The sequence below is a fragment of the Eucalyptus grandis genome, chromosome 8, assembly GCF_016545825.1.
Source record: "Eucalyptus grandis isolate ANBG69807.140 chromosome 8, ASM1654582v1, whole genome shotgun sequence".
NCBI lineage: Eukaryota > Viridiplantae > Streptophyta > Magnoliopsida > Myrtales > Myrtaceae > Eucalyptus > Eucalyptus grandis.
Genome location: NC_052619.1, coordinates 7266607 through 7289809, shown reverse-complemented (window position 1 = coordinate 7289809; position 23203 = coordinate 7266607). Strand labels below are relative to the sequence as shown.

The following is a 23203-nucleotide window of genomic DNA, read 5'->3' as shown; positions in this document are numbered from 1 at the left end:
CGTCCTTACCCCAATCCCCCTAAAAATGTGGGGATTTGAATCCCCACATCCCCCTTCCAAGTTGGAAGGGGTGGCAACTTGAAGTTTATTGATTAAGTCTTAAAAATTTTCATATTTTGCTAGCTGGGTCCATCTAATCAATTTTAGCTAGAAATTCACTTATGTGAACGTTGGTTGTGCTACTAGCATGGACAATTTTTAATTATGTTTAATTTTTTTCAATTTTATTTATATATTTTCAATCTTATCTATAGGCAAGGATTGTAGCCACGATGCTTGCAACCCTCGCTGAGAAGGCAATTGCAGCCAAGCGTGTGGGCTGCGCGACCCTTGCCAATTTGCCTTGTTCCAATCCCTTACCAACTCTACACGCCAAGCTTGCATAGGTATAGGACTTTTTGGGGCATCTTGATCTTTTTGGGACTACATGCAATTACTCCCTACCTTTAGATGATCTAAATCCTTCTTATTGAATAAAGTCATCAAATGGGTAGGTCGGTTCAGATAAAAAATAGTCCAATCCAAAATGACCCATTTATATACACTACAAATCTAGTGACCATACCCGACCTGACCTGTATTCAAACCATACCTAACATGACGCATAACTAAAGCACATTCATGTTCAACCCAACCTATTTTAACCCACTTCAAACTTTTCATATGTAAATGTTACCAGAAAAATTTCATATCGAATTGAAAAATAAATCAGCACTATAAAAAATGTAAGTAAATAAAGTGAAAAGGAAAAAGAAACCTAAATATTGTGATACTTATAAAAACAAGAAAAGTATGAACGTGTTGCGATGATACATACCACAAATGCGTCCTTTATTTTCAAGTCAATTTAATCTGTTATGTTTGTTGCCAAATCCAATTTATGACCGAGTGTGTTCGTTCAGTTTCGCAAGATTGAGACGAAATTATAGGTTTTCTTTTTCTTCTTTTTTTTTTCTATTGAAAAAACTCTAGGTTTTTTTTTGGTCATAAACAAAATTACTGATTGAAAAGTTAAAAAAAATTGTGTGAAATTTTTTTTTTTAGAAAGCCAAAAATGTTGGTGAGTTTAAGTTATTATTTGAACATGAGAAGTGCTGGTTTCTTTGAACTCTCAAGGAAAATATGAAATAGATAAATAAATGAGGACAGAAATGAAACAAAGGCAAAACAATAAAAAGAAAAAAAAAAAGAAAAAAGAGAAAGGACTTCGCATTGTGTCCCGTGGTGGATAAAACAAAAGAGCGACAACGTACTCTTCTTGTCAATTCCACCCTCCACCTTGAAAATGAGTCGCTATAATTGATCCAATTGCCAACCGAAGACAGAGGTAGACCTATTTTCTTCTCAATTTATTCTTCTGGTTATATGGACGAAAGTGGGTTTCAGGACAGACCCATTAAATTTATTTATCTTAGCAACATCTGTTGGCCCAAGTAGTAAGGAGCTTGGTTTCCTTGAAAAAGGTCTCAAATTCGAGCCTTGTGTATGGAGCAGACGGCGCTGGGAGAGCCCCCCATTATGGATGCGACAGTGCATGCATTCGAATTAGTCAGGGCCGAAGGATCCGGATACCGGGTAGTCATAGACGGAAAAAAATTTATTTATCTTGAATTTTTCTTTTCAAAATCCATTATAAATTATATAAGAAATTTAAGCTGACTCATTTATGATTCACTTTAATAAAAATGAGTTAATTGCCCATTTTGATGACCCTTTTATTATCATATCAAAATATTCGATTTCTCATATTTGCAGTCTTATGTGTTCAGTTTTCGCATCCTTGATGCATTAAACTCCAACAATTGATAATTCAATGATCATATCGGTTCCCTCTAACGCATAGACAAAGTTGGGATCTTGACATACTGGCATTCAAAGTTCTCTATACTGCGTCCTCCTAATGAAGGTAATTTTTGTAAGGGGACATATTTGGTTAAAGGGTGTAATTAAGCTGGGACCAATCAGCGTCATTCTCCCATTTTGCATGGCGTGCGTTGGGCTGCACGGTCCGTCTTTCCAGTAAGTATCGTTACGTTCTGGAGTAGCAGTACCCTGGAGAGTAACATGTCGTCTAGCTTTTGAGTTTTGACTTTTATCTTTAATATTTATAATTCCACTTTAAGGTATTTGAGAGTGCTAGTATGAACAAAATAAAGGAGTTAGGGAAGAGAATAAGAACACAAGATTTATAGTGGTTCAGCTTAATCCAAGCCTACGTCCACTCTCCCACGCTAACAGCCTTCTTGGCTGGATTCCAATATGCAATCAACAAGAGATTACAACTGAGTGCAAACACTTAGTAGATCACACTATCTCACTAAGTCACTCTCTTGGTATTTCTCTCACGATTACAAACGTTTAAGCTCTCAAGAGACAAGTATATGATCAAAAGTCGCTCAGACTTTGGAATTATAAATTCTACGCTCCGTCTTTTACTTGCTCATCGGTCCATGATCTCCTTAAATACTCCTCCACTTCCAAACTACCCGTTGGACAGTATCCCGGAGAATCGTCTTCCAATATACCCATTGGACAGCTCTGTATCTAGAAGATTTGGTAGCTGTTGAGTGACAAAGGTAAAATCCCAAATTGATTCCGATCGCTCATACAAACGAAATCTTGGTTTCCATAAGTAAAGCTTCTTCGTATAGAAAGTTCTTGTCTTCAAGATCCAATCGTCAATCAATTAGATTGAATCAATCAAATCAATCTTGATGTGGAATCCAAACCGGATCACTAGGCTGTTGTATGATTGGGCTTGAGTTACGATTCATTGAATCTGGATGTAAAGTACGAGTCGTAGACTTTACAATATGAGTCTGTAGACTTTACAATTTGGATGTAGACTTTACAATGCAGGTCTGTAGACTTTTACAATGCAGGTCTGAACATATCGCTTACGAGCAGATTTAGCTTTAAGGTACGTACCCGGTTCGAACTTCACATAGAGTCTGTCTTCTGGTTCGGCATTCACGTTCGGTTTGGAATTTGTCGAGTGGCGGACTTCGATGTAGAAACAGAGACTTTGACACTAAAGTCGCGGTCTTGAGACTTTGAGTCTTGAGTGCAGTAGTCTTCGGACTTTGACACGAAGTCTGGAAATCTTGAGAATATATTTTGGACATGTGTTACGTTCAATCTTCTGGTCGTCTTCTGACTTTGATAATATCCTCTACATGTTCTAACATCTGCATGGTCTATTACTCAACCATCAAACACGTTAGTAGCCTTTGATTTATTTTGTCATCTTCAAAACATCAAAAGGGATTTCCCTAACAGTATTGAATTTATCATATCTTTAAAAACTCTATTATACTTACAACTCAATCATTAGCCCCTTCTGATTATAACCAATATTTCACATGTGACGTTCAGATTTTGTTGGTAAGGGGGCTCTGAAACCGGTGTTGGGTGATCTTGAGCCTTTCTCGTTCCAAAAACTAACTTAACGATGAAGCTTTCTCTCATGTTTATAAAATGACCATTAACCCCTTCTATAATCTATGTGGGATAATCCCATCACCAACTATGTTGCTTTTCCAACTAATCAAAGCATTATTCTCCCGCTTCGCATGCATTCCATGTTGCGAGGTTGGCTATATAAAGAGATGGACGCAAGAGAGAAAATGAACATGCACGTCACTCGTCTTCTTCTTCCTCCTTGTTAAGTTACTCGATCTCTTGTTTTCGTCCTCCCATCGGGGAAGATACATAGAGAAACCCTCTCCTGGCAGCAGCATGGCGAGTATTGTGACCAGTTCGGCCATAATCAACTTCATCAACAATCATCAGTTCATAGACACGACGATAGGAAAGCAAGTTTATGATTCCTCTATTGAAGAGAAGTGCAATGTGAATGATCTCCAAGAAATCGTCAACAACATCCTTCGAGGCGTCTTCCCGCTTGTCGATGAGAGCCACGAGAAGGTATTGAATAGGGACCGGCATCATTTCTTAATGTTGAATTTGTGTAGAAATTGCACCTAATTGTTTTAGTTTTTATTATTGCAGGTTTCAAATGATATCTCGCAAACCATTATTTCGAGCGAAATTTCACGTGTAATACACGAGATCAGGAGTCAGGTTTGTCATTATTATTAGTTCTGGTAACACGGTGGGGTCAAAGTGCCCCGTTTACATTCATCAAGCGAGTGACACGGTTTGAAAAACTTTTGCGTTCTTCTAGGTGGGGCAATTATGTAGACATGTTAAGCTTTTACTTTTACTAAAACAAGAAATAGCAACAACTTGAGGATGGTGAAAGCTGGAGTTCATGTAATGTTGCTTCAGCACACAAGCAATTGTTTCTCATTCATCATAGAACATAAGAAGTAAATACAACATTAGAATTCTTGCCTGATTCTTATCTTAAGCTTCGTTTATTTCACAAAAAATAAATAATTTAAAAATTATTTTCTTGATAAAAATCATTTGTATAATTTAAATAATTTATCCACTGTGAGCGATGAAAATATTTTTGATTCATTTTTTTCACTATTTTGTAAATAATTCAAGCAATTATTTTTCAAGAAAATTTTTCCAATTGATTTATTTCCCACATAACAAATGCAGTCTCGAAGACAAAAATAGTAGCTTTGCAAGAAATACTCATTTTTACTAGGGTTAATATCTGAAAAACCTCAAAGTTTGGTTTGTGACAAATTTACCCAAAATTATTTTTGACCACCAAAAACCCAAAATTGGTATACCTTTAACAAATTTACTCCAAACTGGTACACTTGTGACAAATTTACTATATGTTAGTTTTCGTTAAATTTTATTGTCAAATTATTAAGTTAAATTACATTTGATAGATAACTAGTATACCGATTTGGGATTTTATATGTCGTTTGTCACAGTTTACAATTTTAGTGATTTTTTGTGGTATTAATCCAATTTTGTGGAGGGTATATTTTTCACAAATTTACCAATTTTGGGTTTTTTGCAATCGAATAAATTAGTTTAGGGTAAATTTGTCATAACTGTACAAATTTGGGGTTTTTCATGGTAAAAAAAATAGTTTGAGATAAATTTGTCATAGGTGTACCAGTTTGGAGTTTTTCATGGTCAAAAAAATAGTTTTGGGTAAATTTGTCACAGATATACCAGTTTGGGATTTTTCAGGGTAGTAACCCTTTTTACTATTTATGATGTGAATTCCGAGGTTTCGTTTTTTATTAAAGGAGAATGTCAATAACATTATACTAATGGATTTTAACATACTGGCTATATGTAACATTTGACTCATATCACGATATAGAGCTAATCATGTTATTTTTTAATTCCTCGTCAAAATTAAAACATACAAATGTATAACAATTTCAATATAAACTTGGGATGCTTTTATTTGATTTCAGAAGTAAAAATAATAATAATAAAGTCAAAACGACCTCCTCCTCCTTCTTCAGATGGCATGCAAGGCTGAGCGCGGCAGAGATGCAGAAGAGAGGTTGCGGGGCATATTCTCGACGCTATCAAGTTATCGATGAACCACCCAACTCCTGTTGGTCCTCACAGCCTTCGCTCAGCAATACGGTGAATTCTGGTACATCTCCAAAGATCCTTCCGAGGGCGGAAATGCCCTCCTGAAGGGCCTGAGCTCACTTAAGAAGAAGCTCATATCTGACAAGAAGGCGGAAAAGGAAGTTCCTCTCAACGAGGTGGTCGTCGACCTCTTGGACTGGACCAATTCCCTGGTTAATCTCGAGAAGCTGGTGACACAGCACCGTGGGAAGCGCGTGCCTATATTGGCAGAAGCATTTCGAACAATGCCCAAGTGGAGCTGCCAGGCCATCATCGCCATTGTGGCCGCCGGGGACTATTTCGCCTGGCTTATGGATGATGACAAGTACGATGCCAGCTTCTTGGTTTACTTCTCGGATACTGCATGAGTGTGCCGTGTGTTTCTCGACATCCCCCGAGAGAAAATACACCTTTTTGTTCGCTTGTTCCGTCTTTCCCGTTGTTAAGACCCTTTAGATTTTGAAAACTGAGGTAACGGGAACACTCGCATCCGAACCATGCGACTGCTCATATGCACTTTTCTCTGCTATATGCCCTGTCTATGACCCAGCGGTTTTCTTGATACTGCATGGTAACGCATAAGAATATGGGGCTCTGCTTTTTGGTGTACTGAATCATAGTTATGGCAGTCATCTCAGATCAGCGGAACCATTGGAACTGCATACTCTAGCGTCAAGTGTTCTCGCATTGCTCTGGGATTGCAAGAGGGAAATAGGTAGACCTGTCATGAATAGTTAATATTGAGCGTTGATTTCCTTCTCGTTTTAGACGGCTTAATGTCCATTTCATTGATGTTAGACCGGATAGACCGGATAGACCGGATGGAGGAGTATCATAAGTACGTGGAAAAGGTCAAAGCTACGGGGGACATCGTGGACTTTCTGAATTCACTGCTTACTGCGAAGGATTCCTTCCAGGATCCAATTGTTACTGGTCCCAATGACAAACCGGTTTGCCCTCTCCAGAATCTCCTTTTTTCGCCCCTTCTTCAATCTATTTTCTAGGAAATGTATACTGCGGAAGCAACAATCGTGCAATGGCGAACACATTATATTCCTCTATAGTTTATTAGCTTTTTTTAAGGAAGGCAGAAGCCAAGAAATTCTCCATTTATCAATTGCTTGTTTAGATATTTCCTTAGAAGCTCTCTATGTCATAGAGGAAGGAGAGAATATGTCTAATTTTATATGATGTGTCCAGACTGGTTACTCGGTTTAACACTATTTTCAGTATTTAATAGTTTACTGGTAAAGCATACCTGATATCCTAGGCGAATACTAGATAGAGACCAAACGGGAAAAATTCAACTAATGCTTGGATATCTTTGTGTAACTTTGGGAAGTATCAAACTCATTCATTATTGTAGCTCTTTGATTGCTTCTGCTTCTTTACTAACCGGCTTATACACTTCCTTCTTTTCTTGACTGGACATGTGCAGGTCAGGTTTGAGTTGTTCAGCAAGAAGAGTGTGTTGCTGATTATTTCGCATCTAAAGATCTCTATGGATGACATTGAGACTCTCAGGATCATTTATGAAGATCCTCAACGCCTTCGAAAAAGCCCTAAAGAGGACGACCAGGAAGATGGTAATAACCCTATTCAAACCGAGAAGGAGACGCTCTATGAGCTTGTTTGGATCCCTATTGTGGATGGAAGGCTCAAGGACTGGGAAGCACTGCCAAATTTGAAGTCTCTGATGCCATGGGCTTATAGGGTAGATCCACAGAGAATGAACACGTGGGCACCTAAGTATATCAAGGAAGAGTGGCATTTCAAGCGAGAAACCATGGTTGTGGTGCTGGACTCGCATGGTCGGGTGGAGAACACAGATGCCATGCCCATGCTCCGGATATGGGGGACGAACGCTTTCCCTTACACAGGGAATGAATTCACCCATCCCTGGATGGGCATATGGAGTTGGGTTCAGCTAGTATTGAGAGAGCTGGTAGTCCAGCATGGGACATCGGATGCGGTAAACACGCTCATCTTTCTAGATTTGCCTTTCATGCTTGGAGATGAATCTAGTAATCTTACACCTAACACTTGTCATGTGCATACAGGCTAAGGATGAGTACATATTGTTTTGGGGACCTCCTGCTGTGGAGGTAGCCGCAGCTGATGCCGGCGGCGGAGTTCCTAGTATTAGGGAAATTCCCATTGAGGACATGAGGCGCTTCCGCACCCTCTTAAGGAGTTGCCTGATCTGTAGGTTGCAAGCTGTGCAAATCCTGAAAATTGAGAGCAACCCGTTGCGTGATCGCATGGTATATGAGATGAGTGAAGCATACAAGGCCTGTCAAAGAGGCGGGGTTGCAATCCTCACCAAGGGGCCTGATCTGCAGGTGCAGCATGTAGGCCTTTTGAGCGATATAGAAATGGCGACGGAACAGGTTGCCGAGTTTTGGTGGACGGCTCTTGCAGAAGGTTTCGAGAAGAAGTATAAAGACGCTCAAGGACAGTCCATGTGCCTGCACGCCTACGTCCCACATTATACCGATCTCGAGGATTTGTACTGCCCTGTCTGTGGCCGATTCATGAGATACGATCTTTGCCTCATGTGTTGCCATTCCGATTCCGACTGAAGGGGGCTCGCAACGCGCGGAGCCCTTCGCTGGCGCTAACACTAAAGTAACAAGCTTCAGTTTGAAGCATGTTTGGTTGTGTGGAGTGTATAAGGTGTGACAAGTGTGTTTTACAAGTGTGGTGTGTTAATATTAGCCTCTTTGATCACAAGAGAGCTAACTGGTATTTACTTTCATATGCTTGTAATGCGCCTGTGCTTCGGGCCATAACAGCCTCTCAGGGCCTTACTGCCATTTCATCTAATAAATATAGAGATTGACTATGTTATGCGTGCTATCTTGTAGCAAGAAATTCTTGTTCCTAAGTCCTTCTGTTTCCCTTCGTCCGGTACTGTCCACATACGATCATATACATGAGCAAATGAATTAATCTATGCTATTCTAATTTCTTAAAATGCAAAATCGGGGTTCCATATTGAACTTAAATCAATGAATTGACTGAATTTCTTCAAATTAAGATATTTCGACGATAGAAGTCACAAAAGTCTAACTTTTAAAAGTGAGTGAATACGAGCAATACCATAAACTTTAGAGAACTCAATATCCCATTTGAATGTTAAGTTCCCTCGATGTTACATGTCAAGTACAAATGATTTTTTGTGTTCAACTTAAAAATATTGTCGGAATCCGGCAAATATCTCCTTTGGTAAGAACTAGCTTGACAAGTTGGGCCGTTCAGCAAACAGGCAAGTTGGGCCTGGGGTGAAAGACTACAATTAGGGGGAGATAGTCCATATAGTCCATATAGTCCACCATAGTACTAATCCTTTCTGGAGAGATCAACATTAGTCGCATACCACACGGCAATTGTGGCAATAAGTTCGAATTACATTTTGAGCAAACCTTTGGCCGATTTGTGCTTCGGGCATTTGCTATTTTATGTAAAAAGAATAGTAACCTTTGGATACATTGATAAACCTATTGTGAAAGGCTCACCAACTACCACGGAGCAATTATGGCTCAAATCGAATATTGCACGGTAATATCCTAAAACCTCATTTGATTTCTATGAACAAAGAATCATCAAATGAATTATCGTGCCAAATAATACCGTCCATCGGAATAAGGATTCCTTTTCAATTGTTTGGATGAATTTCGCCTTCTAGGAAAGAATATTACCCTAGTAACGATAGCTGCCGTTTAAAGAAATACAAATAAAACTCAAACATCACGAGATATTAATAAAACTCAATTTGTAATCCTTACTCCCTAGTCCCTGCTTAAGTGTTTAAAGAAGTTCATCATCTTTGAGATTGACATGTGCCATTTTTTCAACCTATTATACTTTTGTCAATTTAGTCCTAAACCTTTTAATTTTACCAGTTGAGTTCATTTGGTCAATTCTGATCGAAATTTGCTAATGTGGAAGTCAGCGGTCTTATGTGGTACGACCGGCAACATAGATAATTTTTAATAATATTTTAATAATTTTTTTTTTTTCGAATTTTTATTAATTTTTATTTTTCTGTTTTCTACTCTCTTTTTTTCTCTGTCTATGGTTGCAACTAGAGCTCTCTGAGTTTAGGAACTATTTTGTTTTCCCATCTATTCTTTTGTTGCCGACATTTGTAGTGTGAACATACCTTATAATTGGAACGACTACCATGGATACATGTTCAAAGGGAAAATTACCAAAAAAAAATTATAAACTTATTACAATTGTACTAATTCAGTCTTAACCTGTTTTTCTAGTCAATTCAATTCTAAATCTTTTGTAATTGTGTTGATTTAGTTCATTCGGTCAATTTTTGCCGACCGGCATTAACGTGAATTCCGACTGTCCAACCAATATTAACGTGGCAATTTGTTAATAATTTTTTCAATTTTTTAACTAACTTTGTTATTTTTCCTTTCCTGTTTCTTTACCTTGCCCGCAGCTAGCAAGGCCATGGCTCGGACAAAGGCTGCCATGGTCTTGCCAACTGTGGGCGAGGTCGCCTTCACCTGCAGCCAAGTTGGCCTCGCCCAGATCTGGTAGAGGCCGAGAGAGAGCTATGACCGTCATTAGAGTCCATGAGCCGATGAGGGCTTCACGGCCCTCATCCAACCTCGCTGGCCACTATGGGCAAAGAAGCAAAAGAAGGAAAAGGAGAAAAAAAGAAAAGAAAAAGGAAGAGGAAAAATAAAAACTTAATAAAAATTTTAAAAATTTTAAAAATTATTTAAAAATTACTACGTCAGCATTGGTTGGATGGCTGATGTCCACATCAGCGCTTAGATGAATTGAATAGGTATAATTGCAAAAATTTTATGATTGAATTGGTAAAAAATATTTTAGGACTGAATTAGATGACCTATGTCAGATCCTACTAGCCAAAATTAGCCTAATGGACTGGATTGACATAATTGTAAAATGTTTAAGATTGAATTGACTAAAAACAAGTTTCATGATTGCAGTGTCATTATGCATGATGTACTCTTATTGTTATCACAATAAATTAGCTTAAATTGTAGTCCTAGTCTGCACAAAAGTTTAATGGAAATTAATTTCTTCCTTCCACGTCTTTCTCGGCCGATTTCTTAACGGTCTAAGCTTTTAGAAAAAATAAAGCCGTCTAATAATTTGTTCGTTCTTCAAATCCCCACCTTCTCAGGGGGATGGGGTAGGGACGAGTAAGTTTCAGGAGTGGGTTTCGACTCTCACGCCCTGCAAGAGGCAAGGGCAAAAGTCTGAGAGTGAGTATAGAGTAGGCGTAGAGTAGGACTGACAAAAAAAAAAAAAAAAAAAACAAATTGTTCGTTCTTTTTGTTATCTTTTGATTGATTCGCCAGGTTGTGCTATAGTCTGCTAGAAATTCTCGTGAAACCCTACTCCGAAATATCAAGATGCCCTGGATATTCAAACATCTCTCTCTCTCGTCGGCCTTGACTAGATAAATTTGGGGGACGACTACGTGTCGGCGAGGGCACAGTGGCGACGGGGACGACGGCGGACAACAACAACCTCGCGTGATGCATGCGTGGCGTGTAGTGCAACGGACAGGAGGGGGTAGATTCAGAAAGGAAGAAAAGGGTAAAAGGTGAAATAAAAATAAAGGACAAAAGAATCAATCTAGACCGTCCAAAATGCATTGAGCTAACATGTAGGTTTCTCAAAAGGATCTCCAAATTTAGACAATATCCAATAAAATAAAAATGCACAAATTTGATGCCTTGATAGCTAATAAACTTAGATAAATTATTGACAAAATAAATAAATAAATAAATAAATAAATAAATAAATAAAGCTTAATATACAAAATCAAAAGCAAGTATGGATAATGTCACGCTCCGAATCTTGAGCGTGTGCCCATCCCTCTCTGGTCAATGATAATTTTGCGACTTCCCATGATTTGTCGCCAAACTTTTTTGTTTTATTGCACATGCGGAAACAGATTATAAATCCCCTGACAATAATCATCTCGGGATAGAAAAGCATGAAAATAGATTCACAAACAAATATGCTTTTATATATATACTGAGTCATGTATAAAAGTCTATGGCCAAAGGATTACAAAAGACTGGTCTTCCAAAAAGAAGCGGTCCTAACTAACCTACGCTTCCGATCACCTCCTCTCAGCTCTAGGTCCTCCACTCGATGACCCTGAAAATGTTGTCCCACAGATATAATCTTAGCGAGTCTAAGCTTTAAACCCCAATTAAGAGGGAAATACGCACATAAGTGTCCTAATCACACAATCATACAATCAATGAGACTTATCTCATCTTAGATCCACCATGCAAGGTTAGTACAATTTATATCACAGACAACATGAGAGCATGAACAACAAATAAGCTCCAATAATTGAAACGCCACACTCAATTAATCATGCGTTCCTAGTTTTGATCTCGGCATATAACACGGCCTACTCTTTGTTCGGCAATCTTTTGGCATCGCCAGGCTTCGTCTCACCCCATTGAGCATGTGACGTCTCTTTATTAGACAGCTTTCACGAATGAGCATAGGGTCTAGAATTTACTGCGACCAGTTTCCCGTTGTCCAGGGGTATCCCAAATAGGGATAATGTTCAGCTTAACAGCTTGGGACGATTTCTCTTAACGATCACACAATCACTCAAATATGGCCTAAGGCACCGTGCATTACACTCAAATGATTCAATTAAAATGGTGAACTTGGCATTTTTTCTTCATATTATAAATTCACATGAAATTACTCGTGTGTAAGTATACGGTCAACTTGACCTAGAAAAATTGATATTATTCCTTTTTGAAATCCCACTATTTCATATAGTACTAAAAACTATTTTCGGTGTCAAAACCCTACACTCGGGATTTTCTGAATAAATATTGGAGATTCACAATTTTAGAATTAAATACCAAAAATCCAATCGGCACTCAATTTGCATAATTTAACACTCAATTGTAGAAATTAACCACACCATTGCAATCAGCACAAAATTTTGGTTACCGGCTATCTCGGTCTAATTTCCAGAAAATATTGAATAATTAAATAATTACTGAAATTAATTAAATAAATCAATTTAAATTCTAAAAATATAAACCTAGGCGGGATCATTAAATTAATAACCAATACGGACCCGAAAAATTCCCGAACCTTTCTAGATAAACAGTACAATTTATTTAGGCCTTAGCTAAACCATGCTAACCACCTAACATGCTCAATTAAATAATTACATTTCTAATTTAATCTAACTAATCACCTAATTCCTAATAAAATAAATCTAAACACCCCTTAAACATCATTAGCCTACTAAGCAGAGTTTAGAGTATAAAATGACCGGTTAATTATGGAAAATGGTTCACCGCGACAATGGCACGACGGCAGCCGAAATCCGAATTTTCGACGGCGTCAGCAGACACTCGGGTTGGGCCTAAAACGGGCCTAGCAAATCTCAGTCCAATATGAGATTTGCTTTTGAATTGGATGGGCTTGAAGCGGGTCGACTTCGTGGGCTTGGGCCTCAAAATCGCGGGCTTCGCTGAACTCAACGGGCTGAAGTTGCTGGACTGAAATTGGAAGTGAGCTGTTGATGGACTGAACAGAATGGGCCTGCTGGACTAATATTTCTGGGCTTCAAGGCTGAAAGTTCACGAGCGACAGCTTGGGCTACTGCAGGAATTCTGTGAACTCGTGGGCTGGGCTGTGGGCTGGCGTGCAAGCCGGGCCAGGCGAGAGAAGCAGCAAAGGAGGGGAGTTCGCTGGACTGCTGGCTTCGGTGATGAAGGGCTGAAGATGCGGACGAAGGAAGCAGCAAGAGCTGCTGCTAGGGAAGACCACGCGGACGTGAGAGGTGGCAGCTGGGACGTTGCTGGCGCGAGCGAGCTGGCCGTTTGCTCGATGAAGACACACGGCAGCAGGGTCAACAAAGCAGGAACTCAGCTGACTTCGGTGGGCTTTGGAGATGGCAGCGCGGCAAGACCGAAACTGTTTCGGTGGAGAAGCTGGTGGGGGCTTCTTCAGACGGTGGTAGCTCGGCAAAATTGAAGACGCGTGGGCCTAGGTCTTCGGTGGAGCTCTGGGCTTCTTCGGTCAACAATGGCCTTGCTGAAGAGAAGAGTTGACCGGTGGATGGCGTGGCAGCAAGATGGAGGGGAAATCGTGGAGAACAGACGTGGGGAATTGCAGACTTCAATTGAAGACAAAAGGATGAAGGAAAGGCAAGAGCAGAAGCTGCTTCGTACGTGGGGTGCGGGGTGCTTTGACTGAAGGAAAGAGAGACGTGCCCGAAGATGCGAAGGAGGAGGAGGCCAGTGAGGCGTGCGACTGAAGTTTCGGGGAAGAGAGAGAAAAGTCCATAAACTTATCCAAAAACTTAATTGCTTGGTCCCCAAATAGTGCTCAATCTTATCCCTTATCTCACAATATTTTCTTGCAATAATCTTCACAATTAAACTCATTTTGATGCCCACAAATGCTGCCCTTTTTCTAATTCCGAATTTCCTCAATAAAGCTTCAACTTCCACCCAAATTCTTCAATTTGATGTCCAAATTTGATGTAGAAAAAGTCCACATAATTTCTACAAGTCCCCTTCGTCATATAGCTCGGTTTGCAAGTCGAAAATCCCTTCAATTCGGCCAATCCGAATTTCCGTTAATTTTATGTGATGTCCGAATCCATTTTCTGTAAAAACCTCGGAATCTCTGAAAATTTTTCCGAGAATGAGTCGATGTCCCTAAAATAGCTCGTGACACCACAGAACTTTGGATTTATGAAATCGGGTTCAAATTCACGGTTATTTTCAATCCGGCGCGCTTTTAGCATGACCTAATCTACTGGGTAACTTTTAGGAATTTTTTTTGTGCAATTGACCCGTGATCGATTTATCTCGAGTCACATAGTGCATCTTCGACACATTGGCGACTCTCGATTGTCGTGAAAATCTCGAGGTTTCAATTACGGACACAGGGTACCCAAAACGTCAGAAAATCAATTTAGTGTCGATTGATGAGAATTTTGCAATCAGGTGGAATCACCCACACCTTGATCATGTATCTTAATCGAATCGACCTATCTCTGATCTCTGATCGATTCTGACAGTGCCGTAAAGTTTCTTACAGATCGACATGGTCAAGCAGTTAATTCCTAGTCAAATTCTCAAGTCCATTGCGTTTTGATTCCTTAATTGCTTTTCTAGATAGACCAGTTATCTCATGAGTAGCCAACTCAGAGAATAGCACTATAGGCGCGTCGACGAAAAGCCCAATTTATTCAATTGAAATCAGATTTGAAAAATCAGGATGTCACAGATAATGTTCCAAAGTATGGAAGCCCTCATATTATATGAATGCTGGACATTATTAAATACTGTAAGATTGAAAAGAGTGGGAAATGTGCATCACGAAACAATGTAATGGTGCCTTTTCTTTCTCAAAGAGATTACTTTCTAGATGCAGTGTTCTTCCATTGGCAAGTAAAATTAAGTATCATTCTATTTTGAAGAAACAAGCACCTTGGAGAGTAACATGTCGACCCGCTCTTGTGCTACCCCTGCACCATCCTCGGCCGTGAGAGGACCATCTTCTCAATTTGGAGGTCCCCTTTTTATTTTTCAGTCTTGTTTATAAATGGGTCTCTCTCTCTCTCTCTCCTTTCTTCTTGAAGTTCCTTGAATTGTTGGTGCTGACTTTCGGTTTTTTTTTTTTTTTTTTTTCACTGTTGCATTTGTGGGTGTTTGAACTTTTTGCAGCATATCAAGGCAATTATCATTGCCAAAGAGGTTTTGAGCAGAGCGGTACTTGTGTGAAGTCTGGAAGCCCCGTGTGTCGTCACTTCTGTATCGGAAGAGCTTGCTTTGGTTTAGCTTGGGATGTTTTCATGTTTCTTTGACTAATTCAGTTGAGTTTTTTCTTCTTACATTTGATGAAGTGCTTTTTCATCGCAATGAGTTCTAGTACCATCGACTGGAATTCTGAGGTTGCTAAATGTTTAGTCGCCGGGCCTTAATTAGCCGAGCACTGATTTTCTCCCTGGTTCAGCATAACTTGTCTTTCAGTTGCAAGCTTGAATGGCAACTGTTCAACACAGTAAAAGCCTTCAATTCTGAAATTATCATATGCCTTTTCCTTTTATTTCCAGCCAATTATGACTGAACACAGCTTTCTCGTTATCCTCAAGTCCTTAGATATTTCCTCTTTGCCGTTCAGCTACGCAGACCTTTTGCACGAACAGGTGTCTCTGTTTTTATGTTAGACTGCTTAACTAGCTAGGTACTTATATTCATGCTTTTTCCCAGAGATAAATTACAACCTTTCTTATGAAATACTTAAATGGTTGTGCAAGAATGGAATTTGATATCTTCTAGTGGGAAATTTCTTTCTCCCTTATGTAAGAACTAAGTTAGTTCTGGGTCAGTTTATTTTCATGTTTTATATCATAAGTAGCGATGGCACTTGCATTATTGGCTTGTAGGTGTTGCTTCGAGACCCATCAGATATAAATGTTATACCAGTTGTTGAGGAGCTCCAACGGCGATTAGCTGTAAATGCCATATGCCAGGGTCAAGATGATGCAGAAGAGTACTCTCATGTACAGAATGATGTTGAAGCTGGGGAAGATGATGGTATGGGGTGTGTTTGAGTTGGCTCTTTCAAATTGGATTTGTTGTAAGCGGGCCATCTTTAAATAGTTGTTATATGATGCAATGCAGAGTCTCCATTTGAATTTCGCGCCGTGGAGGTAGCTTTGGAAGCAATTTGTAGCTTTCTTGCAGCACGTACTACTGAATTGGAGACTGCTGCTTATCCTGCTTTAGATGAGCTCACCTCAAAAGTAAGTAGATTCACTTAACCATCGAAATAAATAAACCAAAAATAAAAATGCTCTGTTAAGGTTCTTTAATTGTTTTTGTTGCTTCTCCTTCTAAAGGAGTGATACGCGGCTGAACACTGCCATTTGCAGTTTTTAGTGTAACTAATAATATTATTTGTTTGAAAATAGGTATTGTTTTACTGATTGAAATGTTCTTCAGTGTAGCTTTCATTTGTCGAATTCCAGGCATTTCTACTTCCCTCTAAGGATTTTATGCCTGAGTGATTGGTGAACTCTTGAAGACTGGTCCATTTGGTTTTGCATGCTTGATGTGATGTTATGCATTGTTGACACCTAAATTTTGGCGACCTAATTAGTCATTTATTGCATTAAAAATTAGGGGTCAATTTTATTCCGGAAAAAATAATTGATTGCATAGCATATAGATTTAAGTGCATTTGCATTTTTTGCATTTGTTTATTGGATCGGTGGTGGATGAGTTCGAATTAATGGTTCCGAGCTTTAAATTGACAGGCTAGACTAAGCCCACAAAGAAAGCAAATCGGTCAAAGCCTGTATCCTCGGAGATATTTTACGGATTTATCTTTGTGAGATTTCAATTCAAAAGCAAATATTACGTTTGGAAAAAAACAAATATTGCGTTTCGAAAAGAAATCTTCGTGGATATGGATTTAGAAAATTTAAAAACCCTAATCCGTGCCCTATAAATAAGTAAACATACGTAGGGTTAAAAAGGGGCCAGACATATTGATACATATGGCCACATTGAGGGGGGCAATTCTGAATACACAGAGACACACCGTGAGATAAGAGAGAGATAGAGTGCTTCACCAAGCTTGGTCGAGATTCCCTTGCCACGTGAGTCCCGCCGGCCACATCGCCGCGCTCTCATGCTCACAACGCTGCCCCACACTGTGAGACCACCATCGGGACGAGCTGCTGCACTAGCATCCTCAGCTGCGTCGTGATCCCCCCTGATGAAGCATCCCCGTGAGCCACGAATCCCAGCAGTTCAATCCTACAATTTGCTCCACCTTGACGCTCATCCAAACAACATGTGGCGGTGGGTACTTTAAAAAGTTTATAAAGATGTGTGCTGATCAAAGAAGCAGAGAACACATCCACACGTCTGAAGAAAGGATTCCACCGCACATGAATTGACTCCGCTCTCGATGATCCCGAGTGTGATTTGCAAGCCACGGTGACCATCCCCACTCCCGCCGTCCGACAAGTCCAAATTCGGAAACGCGTGACATCAAAAAAAGAATTTCGGTTAATTTGGTTCCCATATATTCTGTTGCCATTCCTTGAAATATTCTAATGTTGGTTGAATCCCCTGATATAGAAAATGATAGCCACGATTGGGAGGAGACGTAAAAAAAAAAGGGGAAAAAGTTTCTTGCTTCTTTTTCTCTTTGTAGGTCAACAGAAGATCAATACAAGGGAACTCGATACCCTGAGAGACGAAGCAGAGCGGTGATTTTTGGCTTGGTTTGTTAGTCCTTGCAGCGAAATCTCCAGCAATTCCAGGTCGGTGAGCAACTTCCAGCAAAGTCCGGGCACCGCTTAGCGAGACCCAGATTTCCCATTGAATTTCATCCGAATCCAGCGAGCGAAGCCAGTCAAAATTTCCCCACCGTCTGGACCTTGAGGAGGGTACACGTAGCAAAGGGAGTTTCCACTTAGTCATCATCCTCCACCATAGATCTTGGTGCATATATATAAAAAGAAAACAAAGAAAGGTGTCTCCTAATTGTCTTTGCAAGTTCCTAGTGTTGCAGGCATGCCGAGAAGTCTATGTCGTAAGGCTGGGAGTTAGCTGTGCACCTCCCCACTGCCTCGTGAGCCATCACTTGTCTCAAATCATCGAGGCATCACCGTGAATCCACTATCTCGGCTGCTTTCCAAGCCGAACCTCCGTCTGCAGCAGATCGCCACCACGATCCATTGTTAGTTGTCATCCACCACCTTGTTGCCCGCCGATTGCGATCCCGGTCCGATTGCGCAAGGTCCAAATTTGGAAATCAATATCGGATTAGGTAAAAATTTCGTTCTATTTGATTTCCGAATATTTCGTTTCCTCATTTGAAATATCCGTTGATGCATGTGATGGAAATTCCCGATACGCTATGATGTCCGTAATTTGAGTGGCCTTTCAAATTAGGAAATCTTCCTAATTTCGCAACGTGCATATGATTGATGGTCCGATTTCATGCCCGAAATACGACCCGCAATCGCACGGAAAAATCACCAATCCGATCTCACGCTCGAGATACGATTCGTGATTTTATTTAAAAATTGGCCGATCCAATCTCATGCGCGAGATGCGATTCGTCAATTTATTTCCCTAAATTAAATGGACATGGATGATATCTTGCTTGATTTGGTGCCGTGCTTTCTTGATGCCTCTATTTGATTGCACCCATAAAAGAAAAACCCAAAAATATTTATTTGAGTTAGGTTAAATGCATGTTAGGATATTACTGGTTTTAAGGTTATGTTGCATGTTTAGGATAGGAAATTTATTTCGAATTTCTTAAATAAAAAATCCAAAAAAAGCATTCATTTAGGATGTTAGTTTTTGTTTAATTTAAGTTGCATGTTTAATTATTTGGCAGTTTTAATTTCGAATTTCATAATAAAAAAAGAAAAAATTAGAATTAGGGCATTCTTTGCACGTCATTGCATATTATGATAGATTGCATGCTTATTAGGAAAATAAAAATGTGCACGTCATATAGAATTAGGTTCATACAATGCATGTCATTTAGTAATTTTTGGTAGGTTCATTTAATTAGAAATTGCCCGTCATTAGATTAATTTAGATTGCATGTTTAAGTGTTGCATTTCTTTAACTTCGAATCTCATGGAAAATAAAAAATTATTTAGAATAAATCATCTCATGCTTAGGATAGACTACATGCTTAGTTATGTCATATTGCTTAGGTCATATAGCTAAGTCATGTTGCCATGTCATATCATTTCATGTTAAATTAGTGGCATGCATTGCATATTGCATGATTTTCATTAATTAAGTGAAAACAAAACAAAAATTGCGTGTTAATTAGAAATCATATTTAAGACTGCTGATGTGAATTCTAAACTAACAACGCAGATGCTTTCGTTGCTATGAGGTAAGTCCTGCAATTTATTCATTTGCTTTCTTGAGTGTTAAATTGGTGGTTTGCTCACCTGCATGGTCACCTCACATGTTAGAATTTAAAATCAATTCAAGCTGTCTGCAAAAAACATTTTTGAAATTAAAAGAATGGTACCGAAAGGGCATTAGAGAAATCTAGTGTAACCAAGTCCCCGGACTCACAAATCTCTGGTTCGTAGGAGTAAAGTAAAACTCCTATTACTTTACTCGGGTTTCTAATCAACCCACCAAAAATAGATTAGTGGCGACTCCGAATTAAAAAATTTGCATGTTAAGAACTTGAACCGAAAGTCGCGAATTGGTATGGGCTTGGGAGAGCCCGAGTTAAGTTTAGGCTTAACAATCCATTAGCCAAACCCTAGGTGGTTCACACCCCGAAAAATGGGTCGCGACATGCATGATCAGCTGAATTTTGTTACTTGTTATTTTTCCTAGAGATTTGTTGTTGTGGTCGTGTTGATTGATCGAGATGAAGCAATTTTTTTTTTTTTTAATTTTTTATGGGGCTTTTGCCTCTTTTGCTTAACACAGATTTTTGTACTAATCGAGCCATTACTCTTTATGCTTGGAATTGTACAACGATGTCTTAATGCTGGCTGGTCAATCATGCTTCTATGCTCAATCTCAGTTTGAAATGTTTCTCTTAAATTTGCATGTCTGCTGTCTGTGGTCTTTGTAGATTAGCAGCCGTAACTTGGATAGGGTTCGTAAATTGAAGAGTGCGATGACAAGGCTAACATCAAGGGTGCAAAAGGTACTGTGAGTCAATTTTTGCCCTGCAAAATTATATAACTTCTGGGTCATTGCTGAAATCGAAATGGTTTACCTTGCCATTATCTATGATTTTTCGACTGAGTATGATATCTTCGCGAGTAACATAAATTTTGAGTTGTCCTTGTCTTTCTTGATTCTATGTACTCATGCAACTTTAAGTTGGCCTAGACTGACTGACAATCCTATGTATGACAATATGTTTGTATCTTCAAATTGAGTATTTAGATGAGCTTGTATGAAAAGTGAGTACTTGATTAATATGTAAATAATCGAGATAGATTTTATTGTCTTCATGAAATGGTGTCCGACTGAACACTGCACTCTCTCTCTCGCTCTATTTAGAGGAATATCGTTGAACAGAACCTATTGTTGATATTCTCAATCATTATGGACTTTTCTGTCACTATACACGGGTGTCTTCTTCAGGGTACCTTTGACGTGTAGGAGGGTAACATCTTGAAAGGTATTTGTGGTACATTGCAGGTAAGGGATGAGCTTGAGCAACTACTAGATGATGATGACGATATGGCTGACTTGTATTTGTCAAGAAAACAAGTTGGTGCATCTTCCCCTATAAGTGGTTCAGGAGCCCAAAATTGGTTTCCTGCTTCCCCTACCATTGGCTCAAAAATATCTCGAGCCAGTAGGGTGAGTGTGGCAACAGTTCGTGGAGACGAAGATGATGTTGAGGAGTTGGAAATGTTACTTGAGGTTTTGAGCTATTTCCTGTTGATATTATTGTGGATGGTATTTTTAAGTTCTGTTGTTTCTTGAATAGGCATCAATGTCTTTTTTTTTTTTTCCCTCAGGCTTACTTTATGCAAATTGATGGCACATTGAACAAGCTGACAACAGTAAGTACTTGTATTACATAGGGAATTATCTGCATGATCCTTTAGTTGCTGTAGTATTCGCCTGCATTTATCTGTTGTAAAATCTTGGGTAGAGTGCGTCCATTGATACTTTAGATAGGTAATGAATTTCAGCGATGCTTGTGCTGGAGACAATTGTCATTTTTGTCGGCATCATTGTGATACATGATTATATTAGGAATGATCATTCAGGAATTCTTTTGTTAGTATTTCCACTCTCATGTGAGTTGGGATGGCTAAATGAAACCTGTCTAATTACTATATTTGAGCTTATGAATCAATTAAAAAATTTCTCTTTGCCAAGGAGAGACTATAGGTTTTCTACATCAGTACAGGGTCAATAATTAACAGTTGTCATGGTGTTGGGAGAATGAAATTTGTGATGTGTTGTTGTAATTGAAGTCGAAAATATCCTGTACTAAATAAAAAACAATCTCTTCATAATGATTTGCTTTTCTGTTTACCAGGGTAGCAGATAAATTATAGACATTTTGATTTTGTGTTAATTTCGAGCCATTAAGTTAGTTGGAAATTTTGAACTGATTAATCCGTTATGTGCTCTGGTCAAATAGTTATTCAAATTTTCATTTTGCTTGCTCAAGATCGTTTGTGATGCATGACTATAATGATTGTACTTTTGAGAGTTTGATTTTCTGTATAATGTCCATTTTTCGAAAAATTTGATTTGCCTAAGTTGCTCATGTGCAGCTTCGGGAATATATCGACGACACTGAGGACTACATTAACATCCAGGTAACTTGATTGATTAAGTTAGTTGTATAGCATGTTTCTGTAAAGAGAATCAAGTAGATAAAACGGGGAAAAGCAAAAGTTTTGCATGGATAAGTACTTTCTCTTTCCTCAGCTTGATAATCACCGGAATCAGCTAATTCAGGTGCTTCTCTCTCTCTCTCTCTCACTGTTATTGTGTGCGTTCATGTTCTCAATTGTTTCTTTTTTAAATGTGTACCCAAGTTGTTCACCTCTTCATTTAGTTGCTTATGTCCAGAGTTGTTAAATTGATTTATTTGATGTTCTTTGACTCCTCTCTGTCTACGGTTGCAGCTAGAGCTCTTCCTGAGTTCAGGAACTGTTTGTTTGTCCATCTATTCTTTGGTTGCTGGCATTTTTGGCGTGAACATACCTTATGATTGGAACACTAACCATGGCTACATGTTCAAATGGATAGGCCTGAACCTTTGATTAGTAACTTCATCGTCTCATCTCCTTCTCGACTTCTCTTCTTGATTTCACTTTTCCTTAAAAAAGAAAACTGTGTCCTAATGCTGGTAGGTCGTGATCCTGACTGGAACCGCTTGCGCATTGTTATTCATCCTCATAATTGCATACGCTCGTCATAAGGGATTGGTTGGATCTTGACTTTGCATCTCTCAAGCTGGCCTTTCGGACGACTAAAGGGCAGGGCCATGAGGATGGACTTTGTTTTGATTCGGATAGCCGAAAACTGTTATACTGGTGTGGCTGAGGTTGTTGGTGCGCCCTCTCATTTCCCATTTGAATTGACAAACCATGCAAGGAAAAATACCTCAGGACAGTATTCATTAGCAGCAATTGTGGATAAAGCTTATAGGGAACCATTTTTCTCCTCTTATTTACACAAATTTTCCTGATTTCACACAGGATAATTGGGTGTACCACAGATCTTGTTACACACGATACTTGTAACTAACCTTCGCATAATTGGTATTTACATAGTACACAATTCTTGGTAGATTCTTATGGTGTTCTCTTTTGGAGGTGAATTTGCGTAACTTGTAGGATCATCTTGCTCAATCTATTCAAAGCCCTTACGATATAAATGCTGCATGTATTTGATGGGACTGATTATGATTGGATTCTTCTCTTGTTTATGTGGATGACATGATCATCACGGGACATGATCGTCACAGGAGTTAATACAGTTTGATATTGCATATTTCATGAATGGCTCAATGGACAATTCAAAATAAAAGATTTTGGAGCTTGAGCGTGCTTGGAGATTTGGTGGTCTTTTGTGATGGAAGTTTATTATCTCAGGCCGAATATGGCGGTGATCTTCTT

At 39.1% G+C, this 23203-nt stretch overlaps 2 protein-coding genes across 2 annotated transcripts; both read left to right on the top strand.

The window, feature by feature from the left end:
- Positions 1-6333: 6333 nt before the first annotated feature.
- Positions 6334-8306, top strand: LOC120287692 (protein SIEVE ELEMENT OCCLUSION B-like). Its single transcript, XM_039300902.1, has 3 exons — positions 6334-6473; positions 6962-7495; positions 7584-8306. The coding sequence occupies exons 1-3, from the start codon at positions 6345-6347 to the stop codon at positions 8103-8105; spliced, it is 1185 nt and encodes a 394-aa protein (XP_039156836.1). The 5' UTR covers positions 6334-6344; the 3' UTR covers positions 8106-8306.
- A 5296-nt stretch (positions 8307-13602) lies between these two features.
- Positions 13603-22978, top strand: LOC120286934 (magnesium transporter MRS2-I-like). Its single transcript, XM_039299549.1, has 10 exons — positions 13603-13744; positions 15255-15325; positions 15977-16127; positions 16215-16336; positions 20176-20250; positions 20754-20981; positions 21080-21124; positions 21851-21895; positions 22008-22037; positions 22208-22978. The coding sequence occupies exons 1-10, from the start codon at positions 13603-13605 to the stop codon at positions 22343-22345; spliced, it is 1047 nt and encodes a 348-aa protein (XP_039155483.1). The 3' UTR covers positions 22346-22978.
- Positions 22979-23203: the final 225 nt, after the last annotated feature.